The sequence below is a fragment of the Prionailurus bengalensis genome, chromosome B3 (assembly GCF_016509475.1).
Source record: "Prionailurus bengalensis isolate Pbe53 chromosome B3, Fcat_Pben_1.1_paternal_pri, whole genome shotgun sequence".
Classification (NCBI taxonomy): domain Eukaryota; kingdom Metazoa; phylum Chordata; class Mammalia; order Carnivora; family Felidae; genus Prionailurus; species Prionailurus bengalensis.
The window spans coordinates 73,815,401-73,831,589 of NC_057355.1; the positions used below are offsets into that span (position 1 = coordinate 73,815,401).

The 16,189-nt window shown below is 41.3% G+C and overlaps 1 protein-coding gene across 1 annotated transcript; it reads left to right on the forward strand.

Annotated features, from left to right (window-relative positions):
• The first annotated feature begins 6,876 nt into the window (after positions 1 to 6,876).
• Positions 6,877 to 8,093, forward strand: LOC122467928 (olfactory receptor 49-like). The gene has a single exon (XM_043554491.1). The coding sequence runs from the start codon at positions 7,043 to 7,045 to the stop codon at positions 8,018 to 8,020; it is 978 nt and encodes a 325-aa protein (XP_043410426.1). The 5' UTR covers positions 6,877 to 7,042; the 3' UTR covers positions 8,021 to 8,093.
• Positions 8,094 to 16,189: the final 8,096 nt, after the last annotated feature.

Consider the following 16,189-nt stretch of genomic DNA (forward strand, 5'->3'; position numbering starts at 1 on the left):
ATCATGGTCTGAGCTAAAGTTGGGCACTCAACCAACCAAGCCACCCAGGCACCCCATGAGACAAGGAACTCTTCGTAACAATTTCCGGTGGCAATGGAATTGTCTACTTGTCTATTTCTCATTCTCATTGTTTAGTTTACAGCACAAAAGCTATCCAAAAAGCAGAATTGTCATAGAGCTGAGAAGAAATTGTGATGTTAGTATTTGTAAGCCCGTCACTAACCACTTGGATGATGAAATCTCTATATTCAAATCCAGAGTAACAAATACTACTCTCTAAGACTTTATATGATAATCATTAATGAGTAAACTAAGCTCAAGATTTAGAGTATAAAGAAAGTTCAAAGTAGCTATCATCAGCAGAGAGCTTAAGACCAAAGGCACAGGAAGTAGGATATCTGTACTCAGCTCATCGTGCATTGAGTACCCCACTATGACACCTCAAAAATAAAAGCTAGAATCCTGAAGAGAACGGTATTCATTATCCATTGTTGTGTAACATACTATCCAAAAACTTAGCACCTTAAAACAACAAGCCTTTATTAGCTCACAGTTTCTGAGGTAGGAATCAGGACATGACTCAACTGGTGCCTCTGGCTCAGGATCTCTCACAAGGCTATAACCAAGGCATAAGCTAAAATGACAGCCACACAAGGCTCCATCTGGGAGAAGATCTGTTTCCAAGTCCCCTCATGTGGCTGCTGACAGGCCTCAAGTCCTTGCTGGCTGTTGTCTAGAGACATCAATTCCTTGACACAGGGGCTTCTCCGCAAGGCAGTTCAAAACAAGGCAGCTGGCTGCCCTCAGAACAATGAAGAGACCAAGAGAGGGCATAGAAGACGGAAACCACAGAATCTTTGGAACATTCTCAGAAGTGACATCTTATCTCTTTTCCTGTGTTCTATTCATTAGGAGCTGGTCACCAGTTCCAGCCACACACAAGGGGAGAGGATTACACACGGACGTGAATACGATACGGTACAGACCCTGGGGCCATCTCAGAGGCTGTCTATCACAAGAAGTATGTAAGACCAATCTGTGACACCAAGTAAATATGCTATCTGATGTCCCACTGAATGTCACAAACTTCTCTAACAACACAGAGACCGCATTACTTCTGTCGCTATTCTGGTAGCTAGGAGCAAACATAATCTCTATGGAATCTCCAAGAGGCTACAATGCAATCCACCTGTATAATAATTACCTAGACAGAATACTCCATCTTGGGCTCCTATAGAGCAGGGACCATGTCATCTTCATTGTTGGGTTCCCCATGGCACCTAACACAAGGTGAGTGTTCAATGAATCTTTGAATGGAATTTAAGGTAACAAAGCAATGGCTAAAAGAAGACAAGGCAGGCAAAATGGAGACGGCAGAATCCCAGTGTGACAACTCTTAAGTGGTCTCAGTGGTGGTTCCCTCTTGACAAAACCTGTCCTTTCCTCATTTGACCCTTCCCTCCAAGTTCTGGGACAATCCTGGCTGCAGGCAGGGAGATTTGGGAAAGATTCAGGCCAGCTCTGTGGGACACAGCCTCAGCCTCACTTCCTGGTAGTCCACATTCACCCTGGTGCTCCTTTTATAGTGACTAAACTTTTGCCTTGTTTCTGAAACAAAGGCTCTTGTGCCCAGTCCTGGGAATTGGATCCTGGCCTTCTATTCAGTGCCTCAATCCTGATCCTGAGAACATGCCTATTCTTCCATCCATTGAGGACGTGTTTTTCTACTTAGTTTCTGCCAGTCTGTTCCCCAACCTCTCCAGGAACTATATTCACACTCCTCAACTACCAGCTAGCCAAAAATGTTTGCCACCTGCAGACAGACTTCCCAGATATCTACTGGCTGCAGTCGATTCAAACCACCAACCACTCCCTTCCTCAAGGATCCCCTTTCTGTGCTCTGCCTCTGCCTGCCTCGCCAGGCCTGGTCATTTCCAAGGTTTTATACCCTGGCCACACTTCCTTTTCTCATACCCTCAATCCACATTTGCCTGCCCCTATTTTTTCTCCTACTCTATTGACTCTTCATCAAAAGTGATGACAATTTTCCTATGTGATTTTCCCCCCACACCCTGCAATAAATCCCCTGATCCACTTTCCTGTTCCTCTTGCCTGTTCCAATTTCTTCTTTCTACTATCTGCCAGAGTGATGCCTTTTTAAACTTTTTTTAATGTTTATTTAGTAATGAAAGACAGAGAGAGACAGAGCACGAGCAGGAGAGGGGCAGAGAGAGACACACACACAGAATCAGAAACAGGCTCCAGGCTCTAGCTGTCAGCGCAGAGCCCGACACGGGGCTCAAACCCCTGAACCTCAAGTTCATGACCTGAGCCAAAGTTGGACGCTTAACCAAATGAGCCACCCAGGCATCCTGAATGATGCCTTTAAAAATTTTTTTTTTATTTTTTAACGTTTATTTATTTTTGAGACAGAGACAGAGCATGAAGGGGAGGGTCAGAGAGAGGGAGACACAGAATCTGAAATAGGCTCCAGGCTCTGAGCTGTCAGCACAGAGCCCGACGTGGGGCTCGAACTCACAAACCGTGAGATCATGACCTGAGGCCGCTTAACTGACTGAGCCACCCAGGTGCCCAGAATGATGTCTTTTTAAAACATAAACAAGATCGTGTCCCTTCTCTGCTGAACACCTTCCAATAGCTTCCAGTTGCACTTGGAATGCACCATCCTCCTTATCACACGAGGCTCTCAAGGCTCTGCAAATCTGGAACCTAGCACAACTCTCCAGCCAAATCTCAAATCACTATCATTGTCTTCGTGACTCACTGGCCTTCTTTCTGTGCTTCAAAAACACCACCCCTTTGGCAAATCATGGTCTTGAAATACCATCTTGTCTTTGCCTGGAAATGTCCCAGCCAGTCACCTGGATAACTCCAAGCTCTGCCTTCCAGTGTGGGCTGCACTCATACTTCCTTAGGCTTGCCTTTCCTGGACATCCATCTAAGACAGGTCTCACTCCTTTTTCTTTCCTCAAACACCCACCTCTATGCCTTCATAGCCCTTCTACTGTCTTGTTAGTACATATTTACATATGTTCCTCCTCTGAATTTTAGTGTGAGAAAAAGACTAGTTTTCCAGCTTGAAGGAGAATAAATCAGGTTGTTTTTCTTTCAGATGGCAGGCCCTTTACACAGAAACAAAGATGCACAAAGTAAGGCTAAAACCTTAGGCACAAAGTATGGATAAAACCTTGGGATCTTGAGAGTGCCCTCTCAAGATCCAGTGAAGAAAAGGGAGAATCTTTATCATGTAGGGGAGTCAATGTTTTAATTTTTCACCATGCCTCGCAGGTGCCCACTGATGGATGATCACCATTCAAAAGCTACAGGACTCAGAAATCCAGGCCCTTTCTGGTCTGAGTAGAGAAGGAATAAAATTTCTATAAGCATATCCCAGCAGGTATAACCAGGGTAGGCCATGTTCACTCTTTACCCTCGCCTGTCCAACTACTGGGACCTCCTTGTTATCGGTCACTGGTGTAGTCATAACTCCTACCAGAAGTAAGGTGACTACAAAAGCAGTTTATAGGACATAATGAGGTGTTAGAGAGTGGGTCGCCAACCCTAGTCATCTTACCACATCAAGAATAGCCAGATTCCCAGAGAAACCCTAATCAAATTAACTTCATTCAGTCATTTGAAACAGATAACTGAAAGCCAGTCACTCATTTGGCTTTTCGAACACATCATTGGCTCCTAAAATCATACTACTTCAGTCAATTTATCTCAGCCGGTTTTACCCACTCTAGGCAGTAGTTTGGTGACCAAAGAAAGAAGGTGGTATCACAGAGTAGCTTTCACTTCACTGGGTCAATGACTAAGATGGGGACAGTCCCAAGGCCCTCTTACCAAGGTTCTCCCAATGGAGAGGAAATTCCATGGGGACTGGAGCATGTGTGTTTTATTCACCACTCATAGTCATCCTCAGTGCACAGCACAGAGCCTGACACATAGTAGGTGCTCAATATGTGTTGAATGAAGGATTAACTAATTAATTAAAGTGTTTCATCCCCCACATGCCAACTCATCCTACAGGTCTCAGCTTCATAGAACTTCATCAGGAACAACTTCCCTTGTATTTCAGCCTAGCTCAGGCTATCTTATGAGCTCTCCTTCAGAACACTAGTCACAATAGCAATTACTTATTAGTGTGATGGCTTAATGTCTTTGGTCCCCACAAGACTCTGCCTATACTTCGCTGGTGTGTAGACCAGTACTTGCCACACAATAAGCACTCAAGAAATATTTGTTGAGTGTTTTCATAATTGCACTTCTTTGTTATCATTAAACTTCATTAGGAGTTTTGAGTTTCTCAGCCAGAACAAAGGAAACTCTCACTCTCAAAGTTGAAGAAAGTTAGAGGTAAGGGACCTCCTCAGGTCCCTATTACCACGGATGGTAATGAATCTCAGGGGAAGCACAGCTCCATCCTACAAGAGAAGAGGGAGACACTCTAGACTGGCTAAGTTTGAGCTGTGTACCCGGTATATCTCTGAGTTCCATGGAGACCAAACAGAACCTCAGGCAGCCCAGGCCCGATGCCAGATCCACAGAGACAAGGAGTCTGCCACTAATAGGTTACCCCAGAATCCTCTATGGGCACCATGCCCCTGGAAGGGCATGTACCATTCTGCCTAGAAACCTCTTGAGCCCAATTGAAGATGAGTCATATGAGTCTCAACATTGATGTCTGTCTCTGCCTTAGTTTAGGAGAGATGGGTGAATAATTGATGATGTTTCTACATCCATTTCCCCAAGAAAGTGGTCCAGCAGAGATGCTATGATGGGGCAGAAGCAACAGAAACTTCCTGAAAAACTGGTGACCCCAGAAGTTCTGGGGAACGCCCAGAGATGAGCTATCTGGGGATGTTAGTGACCAAGGAGTCACAGAGCATTTCTTAAGGAAGACTGGTTGTTGGAAACATGGAGGTTTGGGACACGTGCTGTACAAAGAGGACAGGGCCCGCCTATGTCCATGACCTTCCGACCATGTTACAGCTCTGGAGCTTCCTTCATTTTGAATCCCTGGTGGATCCCCCAAGAAACATAGTCCTTGGGCAACATTGCAGAGCCAGGAGCTTCCTCTGAAAACCAGGAGTCTCCATCATCACAACTGCCTTGAAGACAATAGAACACCTCACCTGGCAGCTAGTGAGGTAACCTGCATGGGTGCAATTTTTGGAATGGGGGAAGGGGAATCCGACTGCTCTGGACACCCTGCCCAGAAACCTGTCACGTGTTTAAGGTGCCACAGGCAGGCTACCGCCCAGCTGACCTCTTTGATTCTTTTCATCATTCTCACTATCTTGACCCAGGTCCAGCTCATGAGTCCCAGAATCTCTAAAGCTTTTGTTTACCGTTTTCATGGACAGCCATTGGTTTCCCCTTTGTCTCTCCTGAAACGTTCTGCCCAACTCTTAAGACAAATGGGATGACGGTGCTGGTTTCTCTTATGAGTTTGAACTTGTTATTTCATAAGCAAACATTACAATAATTAAAAGAGGAAAGAAAAAATCACCCACGATCCTCCCATCCTGATTGGCAATCATGTTCCTTTTCCCAGGTTCTCATCCAGTCCTTCTCCATGAAAATACATATGTCACATAGCTATAATGTCGTATGTTATCACTTTTCTGATGCAATCTGATCACATTAGGTCCTGCTCCTGTCTTGGATGGAGTCACCTCCTCCCTACAGAAGGTCACCTCAACCTGTCATTTCTATGAAGAACAACCAGTGACAAGCTTGTGTAGTTCTGTATCCAGATCTCTAAGGACAATATTAAGTAATGTAAAACAGAGAAGTGACAATCACTTAAAACAAAGATATATACTCTCCAAATTTGAAATTGAGTGATGAACAATCTTGAATATCACTGTTAATTGTTACGATTCTTTGTTATCATTATTAGGATATTATCCCCAAAAATTAAGCATGATGCCTCATCTGCGAATATATGCTCTCTCCCACACTATGTATCATAGCATATAGTTTCATAGCACATGCATCCCTTGAAAAGTATCAGCCAAATAACAGATTAACAAAATGTTTATAATAACGTGACACTAATATGTCAGAAGGAAAGAGGTACAAAATACATAATCTCTGAGCATGGTATGTAAAGCAATAAACACTGTTATTAAACACTAAGAATGGAAAAAATACAGTAGAAGTAAATCAAAATCTGAATAAAAATGTCTCTGTGGGGCTACATGTGAAATTTTTGCTCCGTTTCCTATGGATTTTCTATGTTTCCTAAGCTTTCCATAGTGAGCTGATAATATCTTTGTATTTTTTAAACAGTTTGTTTCAGTACATATTGCCCAAGTCACGGTATCTTTTCTCCAATTTTACTCTGATTTCCTCTTATTATCGTCCCACTGGAGTTTCAGTCACAAAGGAGGAAATGAACATACCTAACACTATGTGAGTGCTTGCTCTGTGGCTAGCCTTGTGCTAAGTGTTGGAAATGCATTATTTATTTAAGTTGTGGGAGAACTTTTTACAAAGGTGCTCTTACTGTGCCCACCAAGGAAACAGTTTTGGTTAGGTAGATAACGGTCCCAGACTTGTTGGTGAATGATGGAGCTCAGGTGCAACCACCATCTCTAACTTAAATGCCTTCTATAACCAGCTATAGGGTAAGTATTCCACCAATGCTTTCTATCAAGGTCTGTGATACATCGGGTACAGGATTTGCAGTGGCATACATATTAATACACTTGAGAGACCCCCCTGTAGCGATGGGATGAATATGAGAAAAGAATGAAAGGAGTTTAATACGGAGTTTCCTAATAGAAACAGAGAAATGGGAAAACTTTTCCCAAGGACTCCCCCAAAATTGATTTACGTTTCGTCAAAGTATGTGTGACTTGATGCTAACTGCATGAGATCTGGACAACCAGCCTGAGGAGGGAGACAAAGGGACTCAGAGATCAAAGAATTAAAGGATTCCTTCAGCTCTGAATCCCTCTTTCCTTTCAGTTCCAAGTGTCCTTGGGTCGCCAGAACATCCCTCCTCCTGATGCTGCACACCTCTGATTGGCCACCCTCAGCAGAGGTCAGAGGAGCCATGCGGAACTACACCGCTGTCACCGAGTTTGTCCTGCTGGGACTCTCAGATGCCTGTGAGTTGCAGATGCTCATCTTCCTGGGGCTGCTGCTGACCTACCTCCTCACTCTGCTGGGGAATCTCCTCATCGTGGGCATCACCCTCGTGGACAGGCGCCTCCACACCCCCATGTACTACTTCCTCCGCAACTTTGCTGTCCTGGAGATCTGGTTCACCTCGGTCATCTTCCCCAAGATGCTGACCAACATCCTGACTGGATACAAGACCATCTCTCTCCCAGGCTGTTTTCTCCAGCTTTTCCTCTATTTCTTCCTGGGCACCACAGAGTTCTTCCTACTGGCAGTGATGTCCTTTGACAGGTATGTGGCCATATGTAACCCCTTGCGTTATGCAACCATCATGAGCAGAAGGGTCTGTATACAGCTGGTTCTTTGTTCATGGATGGCAGGATTCCTTCTCATTGTCTTTCCAAGTTCCATCATACTTCAGCAGCCATTTTGTGGCCCCAATGTCATTAACCATTTCTTTTGTGACAACTTTCCACTCCTGGAACTCATATGTGCAGACACAAGTCTGATAGAGCTTCTGGGTTTTATTGCAGCCAACTTCAGTTTGCTGGGCACTCTGTCCGTGACGGCCACCTGTTATGGCCACATCCTCCACACCATCCTGCGCATCCCCTCAGCCAAGGAGAGGCAGAAAGCCTTCTCAACCTGCTCCTCCCACATCATTGTTGTGTCTCTCTTCTATGGCAGCTGCATCTTCATGTACATCCGGTCAGGCAAGGGAAATGAAGGGGAGGACAGGAACAAGGTGGTGGCCTTGCTCAATACTGTGGTGACCCCGATGCTCAATCCCTTCATCTACACCCTCAGGAATAAACAAGTGAAGCAGGTGTTTAGCAAGCAATTAAGGAAGCTCCTCTCATAAAGATAAGCTGGGCCTGAATGGGAAAATTTGTTCCTTGCCTGAACCTCTACAAATGCAGTTCTGTCATGATCTCCATGAACTGTCTCCTTCCTGACAATTTTTAACATGTGCTTTAATCTACGGTGGTTTCTTACATATATTATTGAGTCATGCAATCTTCTCAGAGGGTATTGAAAACTCAGTATACCACTACTATGCTGGTAGGTGTTCATGCTTCTGACGCCATGCTGTATCCGTGTTTGTTAATCTTGCCTCATTTTTAAGTTATAACGAAGGATAGAATACCTTCTTCACTAGAAACTTTCACAATTGATAAAGATCCTCAACAAGAATATATTAATAATAAACTTCAGAAGTAAGACATATATGGAAATATTAATGAGGTGGAATATCCAAGAAATACTAAGCTAAAGAAAGTATCAGGTATTAAAACACTAAGTCAAGAACTAAGAAACAGAACAATGGAGCTGAATAGATAATCTGGAAAAATAATGCAGTATACATAAGGATCTAGTAGATGATTAAGTACATTTTCTAGTCAGTAGAGAAAAGAAGTTCAAATCAATTAATGATGCCAAGACTATTGGCTATCCAGGTAGAAAAGTTCCTTTCAGAGAGATTAGGACTAGGACTAACTTGGTGGTTTATCTGGGGGCAAGGGAGAAGTTAAAGCAGAAGAACAATTTAAAAATGATATACACCTGGAGTGCCTGGGTGGTTCAGTTAAGTGGTTAAGCATCTGACTTTGGCTCAGGTCATGATCTTACAGTTCTGTGAGTTTGAGCCCCAGATAGGGTTCTCTTCTGCTTCCGATCGTCTGTCTCCTTCTCTCTGTCCTTCCTCCGCTCACGTGTGGGCTCTCTCTCTCAAAAATAAATAAATATTAAAAAAAAATTTCAAGGTGATACACATTTTAAGCACTTAGTTGAAATTAAAACTATAAACAAATATGTATTCACTAATCTATAAATATCCTTTTTTATGAGAATGAGTGTGGTGATTGTTGTAATCTCTTTTGTTTAAACCACGTTCATTGGGTATCCTCTAATTTTCAGGATTTGTTTCAGTAATACAAAAACTTCATAGGTGCTTGGGAAACTGAGAGCAGAATTATAGAGTTTTTGCTTTTTGTTTGTTTGCCAACCTTCACGGTTCTTGCCCACACCTCAGTCAACCAAATTTTTTCATTATCTGGCTTTATGGAATCTGTTGCAAGGAATCAACTTGGTTTTCATAGATAACTTTGTTTTTATGCTCGTGTTTCATTGTTTTATCTTTATTTAGCTGAAATATGTAATTACAATAACAAGTCCAATTATCAAATTGAGGTTTGTGAACAAACAGCTGATTCTTAGTACAAGCCAACTGGTGGGAACAAAAATAGGCATGGGTACTACAGAAGTCTACTAGCTGCAAAGCCAGTAACTACAAGGCATGCTGTGGACATCAATCATTTTGAGAGGCAGTATAGCACAGAAATTGGAAGCCTACCAAAAGATACCGGAAGTCAACCACCTAGGTTCAGATGTCAGATATCTATAAGCCATTGAAGTGTCAGTAAGCAATACTTCTTTGTATCTCAGTAATATATATAGATAATAATAATAGTATCTACCTCATAGAACCCTTATAAACACTAATGCATTAAAATATGTTAGAATGCTTAGCACAGGGCTTAGTATGGAAAAAGCACCATGTTAACTACCAGGTATTTTGTTTTACTGAAGGAATGTATTGAATAAATGAAGGTATAAGAGATCATCTAGTATCTTGAAGAAAAAGTTAAGTTAGATCCTCACCTTATATCTTAAACTGCAACAAATTCAAAACGAATTAAATAAGTATAAACCTTGAAAACATTAAAAAAAGAAAATTTAGGTTAAAATTGTCCCATTAAAGATGTATAGGGGGCTTCTGGGTGGCTCAGTCAGTTAAGCATCCAACTCTTGATCTCAGCTCAGGTCTTGATCTCATGGTCGTGAGTTCAAGCCCTATACTGGTCTCCACTCTGGGCATGAAGCTTACTTCAAAAAAAAAAAAAAGATATTTAGGGAGTTTTTTTCCTGAAAGAAACATAAAGATAAATTTATGAATTTGGTTATATAAAATTTTAGACTTCTTCAGAATAAAAAACCATAAATTATGACATGGTCATATGTACTTTCTACCTGCCTGGCATCCATTCCTCATTCTTAAAGTTAAAGGACCCTGACTTTTTTCAGGAAAGGCCCTTCCCATTCTCAGCCCATGTAGCCAACATGATGCTGACTTCATCCCCAACCAATCAGAGCATGGCCATGGTTATCAGCTCAGGGATGGCTACATTACTAAAATCAGGCCAGTGAGACCAAATGAGTCTCAATTCAGAGATATTTAGGGGAACTGGTAGAAAAGAAACTATGTTGGACTTGAAGCAAGGAGAATACGGGAAAAAAGAGAAGACACAAATAATCAATAAGAAAATAACAAGAGAGTAGACCCCTCTATGGATTCTACAGGCATTAAATGGTAATAAAGGAATATTATGAAAAACTCTATGCCAACTTATACGACAACTTAAATAAAATGACACAAAATGGCACAAACTACCAAAGCTCAATCAATATAAAATAGATAACTTAATAGTCCTATATCTTTTAAAGAAATTGCATTTGAAATTTAAACCTGCCCCCCCCCCCCCCAAAAAAACAAAGGAAAGTTCAGGCCCAGAGGGCTTCACTGGTTAAGTCTACTAATTATAATACCAATGCTACACAAACTTTTGCAGAAAACAGAAGAGGAATAAACACTACCCAAATTAACTTATGAAGTCAGCTTTACCTTCATTTGGCATCAAACTGATTTTGGGGGGGCGCCTGGGTGGCTCAGACAGTTGAGCATCTGACTCTTGATTTTGGCTCAGATCATGATCCCAAGGTCATGGGTTCCAGCCCTGTGTCTGGCTCTGTGCTGAGCATGGAGCCTGCTTAGGATTTTCTCTCTCTCTTACTCTGCCCCTCTCCTCCGCTAATGCTCTCTTTCTCTGTGTAAAATAACAAAACAGCAACAACAAAAAACAATTTGGTTTGATACCAAAATCAGACAAAGATGTTTAAGAAAAGAAAATTACAAATATCCCTCAGGAATATAAATGAAAAAACCTTTAACAAAACTTTGGCAGATTATTTCCAATAATACATCAAAAAGACAATACATCTTTATCCAAATGAAGGTTATCCTGCAAATATAAGATTGGCTCAACATCCAAAAATCAGTCGTATAATTTACAATATTAACACAATAAAAGGGGAAAAACCACATAATCATCTCATTATATACAGAAAAAACATTTGACAAAATTCAACACTCAGGCATGATTTTTTGTAAGACTCCTAGAAAACTAGAAGAGAATTTCTTCAATCCGATAAAGGGTATTTATGAAAAACCTACAGTAAACATCATACTAAATGGTGAAAGACTAAATACTTTCTTCCTAAGATTAAGAACAAAGCTTTTACAACTTTTATTCAACTATATATATTCAACTATATATATTCAACTATGTATAACTTTTATACAACTATACTGGAGGATCCTAGCCAATGCAATTAGTTAAGAAAAAGAAATAAAAGGCATGCATTATTTTTTATCATTTAGGGATGCTGAATTTTGTCAAATGCTTTTTTTTCCCTCCATCTATTGAGATGATCAAACAATTTTTATACTATAGTTGGTTAATGTGGTATATCACATTTACGGATTTGCAGATGTTGAACCATTTTGGACCCCTGGAATAAATCCCATTTGAGCACAGTGTCTGATCCTTTTAATGTACTGTTAAATTTGGTTTGCTAACTTTTTAAGCTTACTTATCTATTTTTTGAGAGAGAGAGAGAGAGAGAGTGAGACAGGGGCAGAGAGAGAGAGGGAGACAGAGAATCCCAAGCAAGCTCCACACCATCAGCACAGAGTCTGATGCAGGGCTCAAACCCATGAACCGTGAGATCATGACCTGAGCTGAAGTTGGACACTTAACCAGATGAGCCACCCAGGCACCCCGGTTTGCTAACTTTTTTTGAGGATTTTTGCAAATATGTTCATCAGACATAGTGGCCTGTAATTTTTTTTTTCTTGTAGTGTCCTTGTAGTGGCTTTGATATCAGGATCATACTGGCTTTGTAAAATAAGTTTGGTAGTGTTTCCTTTTTCACTTTTTTGGAAGAGTATGAAAAGGACTTAATTCTTCTTTAAAAGTTTGGTAGAATTCACCAGAATTCATCTGGTACTAGATTTTTTTGGCTGGGAGGTTTTTGATTGCTGATTTAATCTCCTTCCTGGTAACTGGTCTGTTCAGCTGGGTATAGAGAAAATGTACCTCCACATAATGAAGGTCATTTATGACAAGGTCACAGCTAACATCATAGCCAATAGTGAAAATCTGAAACTTTTTCCTCTAAGATCAGAAACAGGACAATAATGCCCACTCTCACCTCTTTTATTCAACATAGTTGAAAGCTCTACTCACAGCAATCAGACAAGAAAAAGAAACAAAAGACATCCAAATTGGTAAAGAAGAAATAAAACTGTCACTATTCGCAGATAACATGATATTAAATACAGAAAGCCCTAAAGACTCCAACAAAAAAACTATTAGAACTAATAAATGAATTCAGTAAAGTTGCATGACACAAAATCAACATATAGAAATCTGTTTTATTTTTATACACTAATAATGAAATCGCAGAAAGAGAAATTAAGAAAACAATCCCACTTAAAGTTGCATCAAAAAAAAGTAAGGTACCAGGGTGCCTGGGTGGCTCAGTTGGTTAAGCACCCAACTCTCGATTTTGGCGCAGGTCATGATCTCAGTTTGTGGATTGAGCCCCACGTCAGGTTCCTCACTGACAGCATGGAGCCTGCTTGGGATTCTCTCTCCCTCTCTCTCTCTGCCCCTCCCCTCCTCTCTTTCTCTCAAAATAAATAAATAAACATTAAAAAAAAATGAAGTACCTAGGGGTGAATGTAACCAAGGAAGAGAAAGACTTATACTCTGAAAACTATAAGACATTGATAAAAGAAATTGAAGGTGACACAAATAAAGAGAAAGATATATTATGTTCATGGATTGGAAGATTTTATATTGTTAAAATGTCTATTTTACCCAAAGTAATCTATAGATTCATTGCAATCCCTATAGAAATATTGATGGCATTTTTCACAGAACTAGAACAAATAATCCTAAAATTTGTATGGAACCTCAAAAGACCCTGAATAGCCCAAGATATCTTAAGAAAGAACAACAAAGCTAGAGGTATCACAATTACAGATTTTAACTATTGTGATCAAAACAATATGGTACTGGCACAAAAATAGACACATAGATCAATAGAACATAATAGCCTAGAAATAAACCCATGCTTACATAGTCAATCTAGGACAAAGGAGGCAAGAATATACAATGGGGAAAAGATAGTATCTTCAATAAATGGTGCTGGGAAAACTGGAAGCTACATGCAAAAGAATGAAATTGGACCACTTTCTTTTACCATACATACAAATAAACTTAAAATGGATTAAAGACCTAAAAGTAAGAACTGAAACCATAAAACTCCCAAAAGAAAATACAGTCAGTATATACTATATTTAGACATACTGCATGGGTGGCGATAAATCTCTATGCCTCCAACACAAAATTATCTCCCTCCCTTGTCATGAATTGAAGAACTCCTGGAGTTCACAAGTTTTGGAGTTTTGGGGTTTTTTTGGAAACCCAAATAACCAAGAATGGGCTTTTAACACCCCTAAAAAACTGCCCCAATCATAGAATATACCAACGAAAGTATTAAAAGATGTTTTCCAGGCTTTCCTTTAAGAACAGCCAAGGTAGGGGCAGCTGGGTGGCTCAGTCGGTTGAGCATCATGCCTTGATCCCAGGTTTGTGAGATCAAGCCAGTGTCCAGCTCTGTGTCAGACTCCAAACTGAGTGTGGAGCCTGCTTGGGATTCTCTCTCTTCCTCTCTCTGTCTCTCTGTCTCTCCGTCTCTCCCTCTGCCCCCTCCCCTGCTCATGCATGTATACTCTCTCTATATATATAATAAATTAATTAAAGTTAATTTAATTAATTAATTTTTTTAAAATAAAATAAAAACAGCCAGGGCAAAGCCCTATCATTCTTTGGAAGCTGACTCTCATGGTTGCACAGGTCATTTAATTTTTAGGGTCAGTACGGGTGCCTGGGTGGCTCAGTCAGTTGGGCGTCCGACTTCAGCTCAGGTCTTGATCTCACAGCTCATGAGTTCCAGCCCCGCATCCGGGCTCTGTGCTGACAGCTCGGAGCCTGGAGCCTGCTTCCAAGACTGTGTCCCCCTCTCTCTCTGCCTCTCTCCTGCTCGTTCTCTCTCTCTCTCTCTCTCTCTCTCTCTCTCTCTCTCTCTCTCTTTCTCTCTCTCAAAAATAAACAAACACTAAAAAAAATAATAATTTTTAGGGTCAGTGGACAGAGGGTGGGTCCCTTAGGCCTCCAAAGGAGGCCTAAGGAAACCAACTCTGTCCATAAACATTTGTCCAAATTCATAGGTGCCAGTCCCAATTCTTAGGACTTACTTCAGCTACCAACTGACTTTGACTTCAGATTTACCTGCAAGTAAAGCTTGCTGAGAAAGCTTGCTGGCCACTGGCTGAGCATCATTTGTTGGGCTGCCTCTGAACCTGGCCTGAACTCATCCTGACTCCACTTTTCCTATTGCAGGAACAAGATGATATTGACATCTTGCTTCACCCAGCGCCCAACCTATACATGGCTAATTTTTATATAGACTGGGGCAGGTCACTTCCCTGTCTAAAACTCATCAGTAGTTCCCTTTTGATCTCAAAACAAACAAACAAACAAACAAACAAACAAACAAAACCCAAATGCCTTACCTTAACCTTCAATGTCTGTCCTTTGGTGATGCCAAGATCATGTGACTTCCCTTTTCTTTTTTTCCTTTAAAGAGTTTATTTTTGGGGTGCCTGGGTGGCTGAGTTTGGACAGCCTGTGACTCTTGACCTTGGGGTCATGAGTTCAAGCCCCACACTGGGTATAGAGATTACTTAAACAAAAACTTGAAACAAATTTTTTAAAAAGTTTATTTTTTAAATTTTTTAATGTTTATTTTTTAGACAGAGAGACAGAGCACAAGTGGGGAAGGAGCAGAGAGAGAGGGAGACACAGAATCTTAAGCAGGCTCCAGGCTCCACAAGCTGTCAGCACAGAGCCCAACATAGGGCTCGAACTCACAAACTGTGAGATCATGACCTGAGCCAAAGTCGAACACCCAACCAACTGAGCCACCTAGGCAACCGAAAGATTTTATTTTTAAGTAATCTCTATACCCAACGTGGGGCTCGAACTCACAACCCCGAGATCAAGAGTCCCACATTCCACCAACTGAGCCAGCCAGGTGCCCCTAGATTATAAGATTTTCTTATAATTGATTCCAGGTGCCTGTCTGGCCCAGGTCTGGCTCTTGAGCAGCAGCCCCCACTCTCTCCCCCCCACTCACCACCCTCCAACCACACTAGCCTCCTTTCTGGTTCTGGGACATACCAGCTTTCCCCCTACTTGGGGCCTCTGCACATGCTCTTTCCTCTGGAGAGTTACTTTTCCCCCAGCCCTGCTTATAATAAGCTCATTCTTCAAGTCTCAGTTTAAATGCTACTCCCAGGTTAAGACTTCTGCCCCATAAATCTTCTTGCCCCATAATTTTCTACCTCAATACCTATTTGTTTCACTGACAGCACTTCAAATTTAAGACGAATCCATATTTGGGGGTCCTGAATGGCTCAATTGGTTAAGCATCAGACTTTGATTTTGGCTCAGGTTGTGATATCATGGTTCTTGAGTTGGGCTCCATGCTGACATCTTAGAGATTGCTTGGGATTCTCTCTCTCCCTCTCTCTCTCTGTCCCTTTCCCCCTCACGCACTTGTGCTCTCTTGCTCTCTCTCTCTCTCTCAAAATAAATAAAATAAAATTTAAATTAAAAAAAAAAACAAGAACAAACACTTCCTCTTCCATTTCACTGCAAGCTTCCTGAAGACAAGGACTTGTTTTGAGTTTTGCATATAGTTGGTGCTCAGTAAATGTTTGATGCATGCTGGAGCATCATGCTACACATCCATTTGTTCATTCAGTTGCTGTCATTTTATC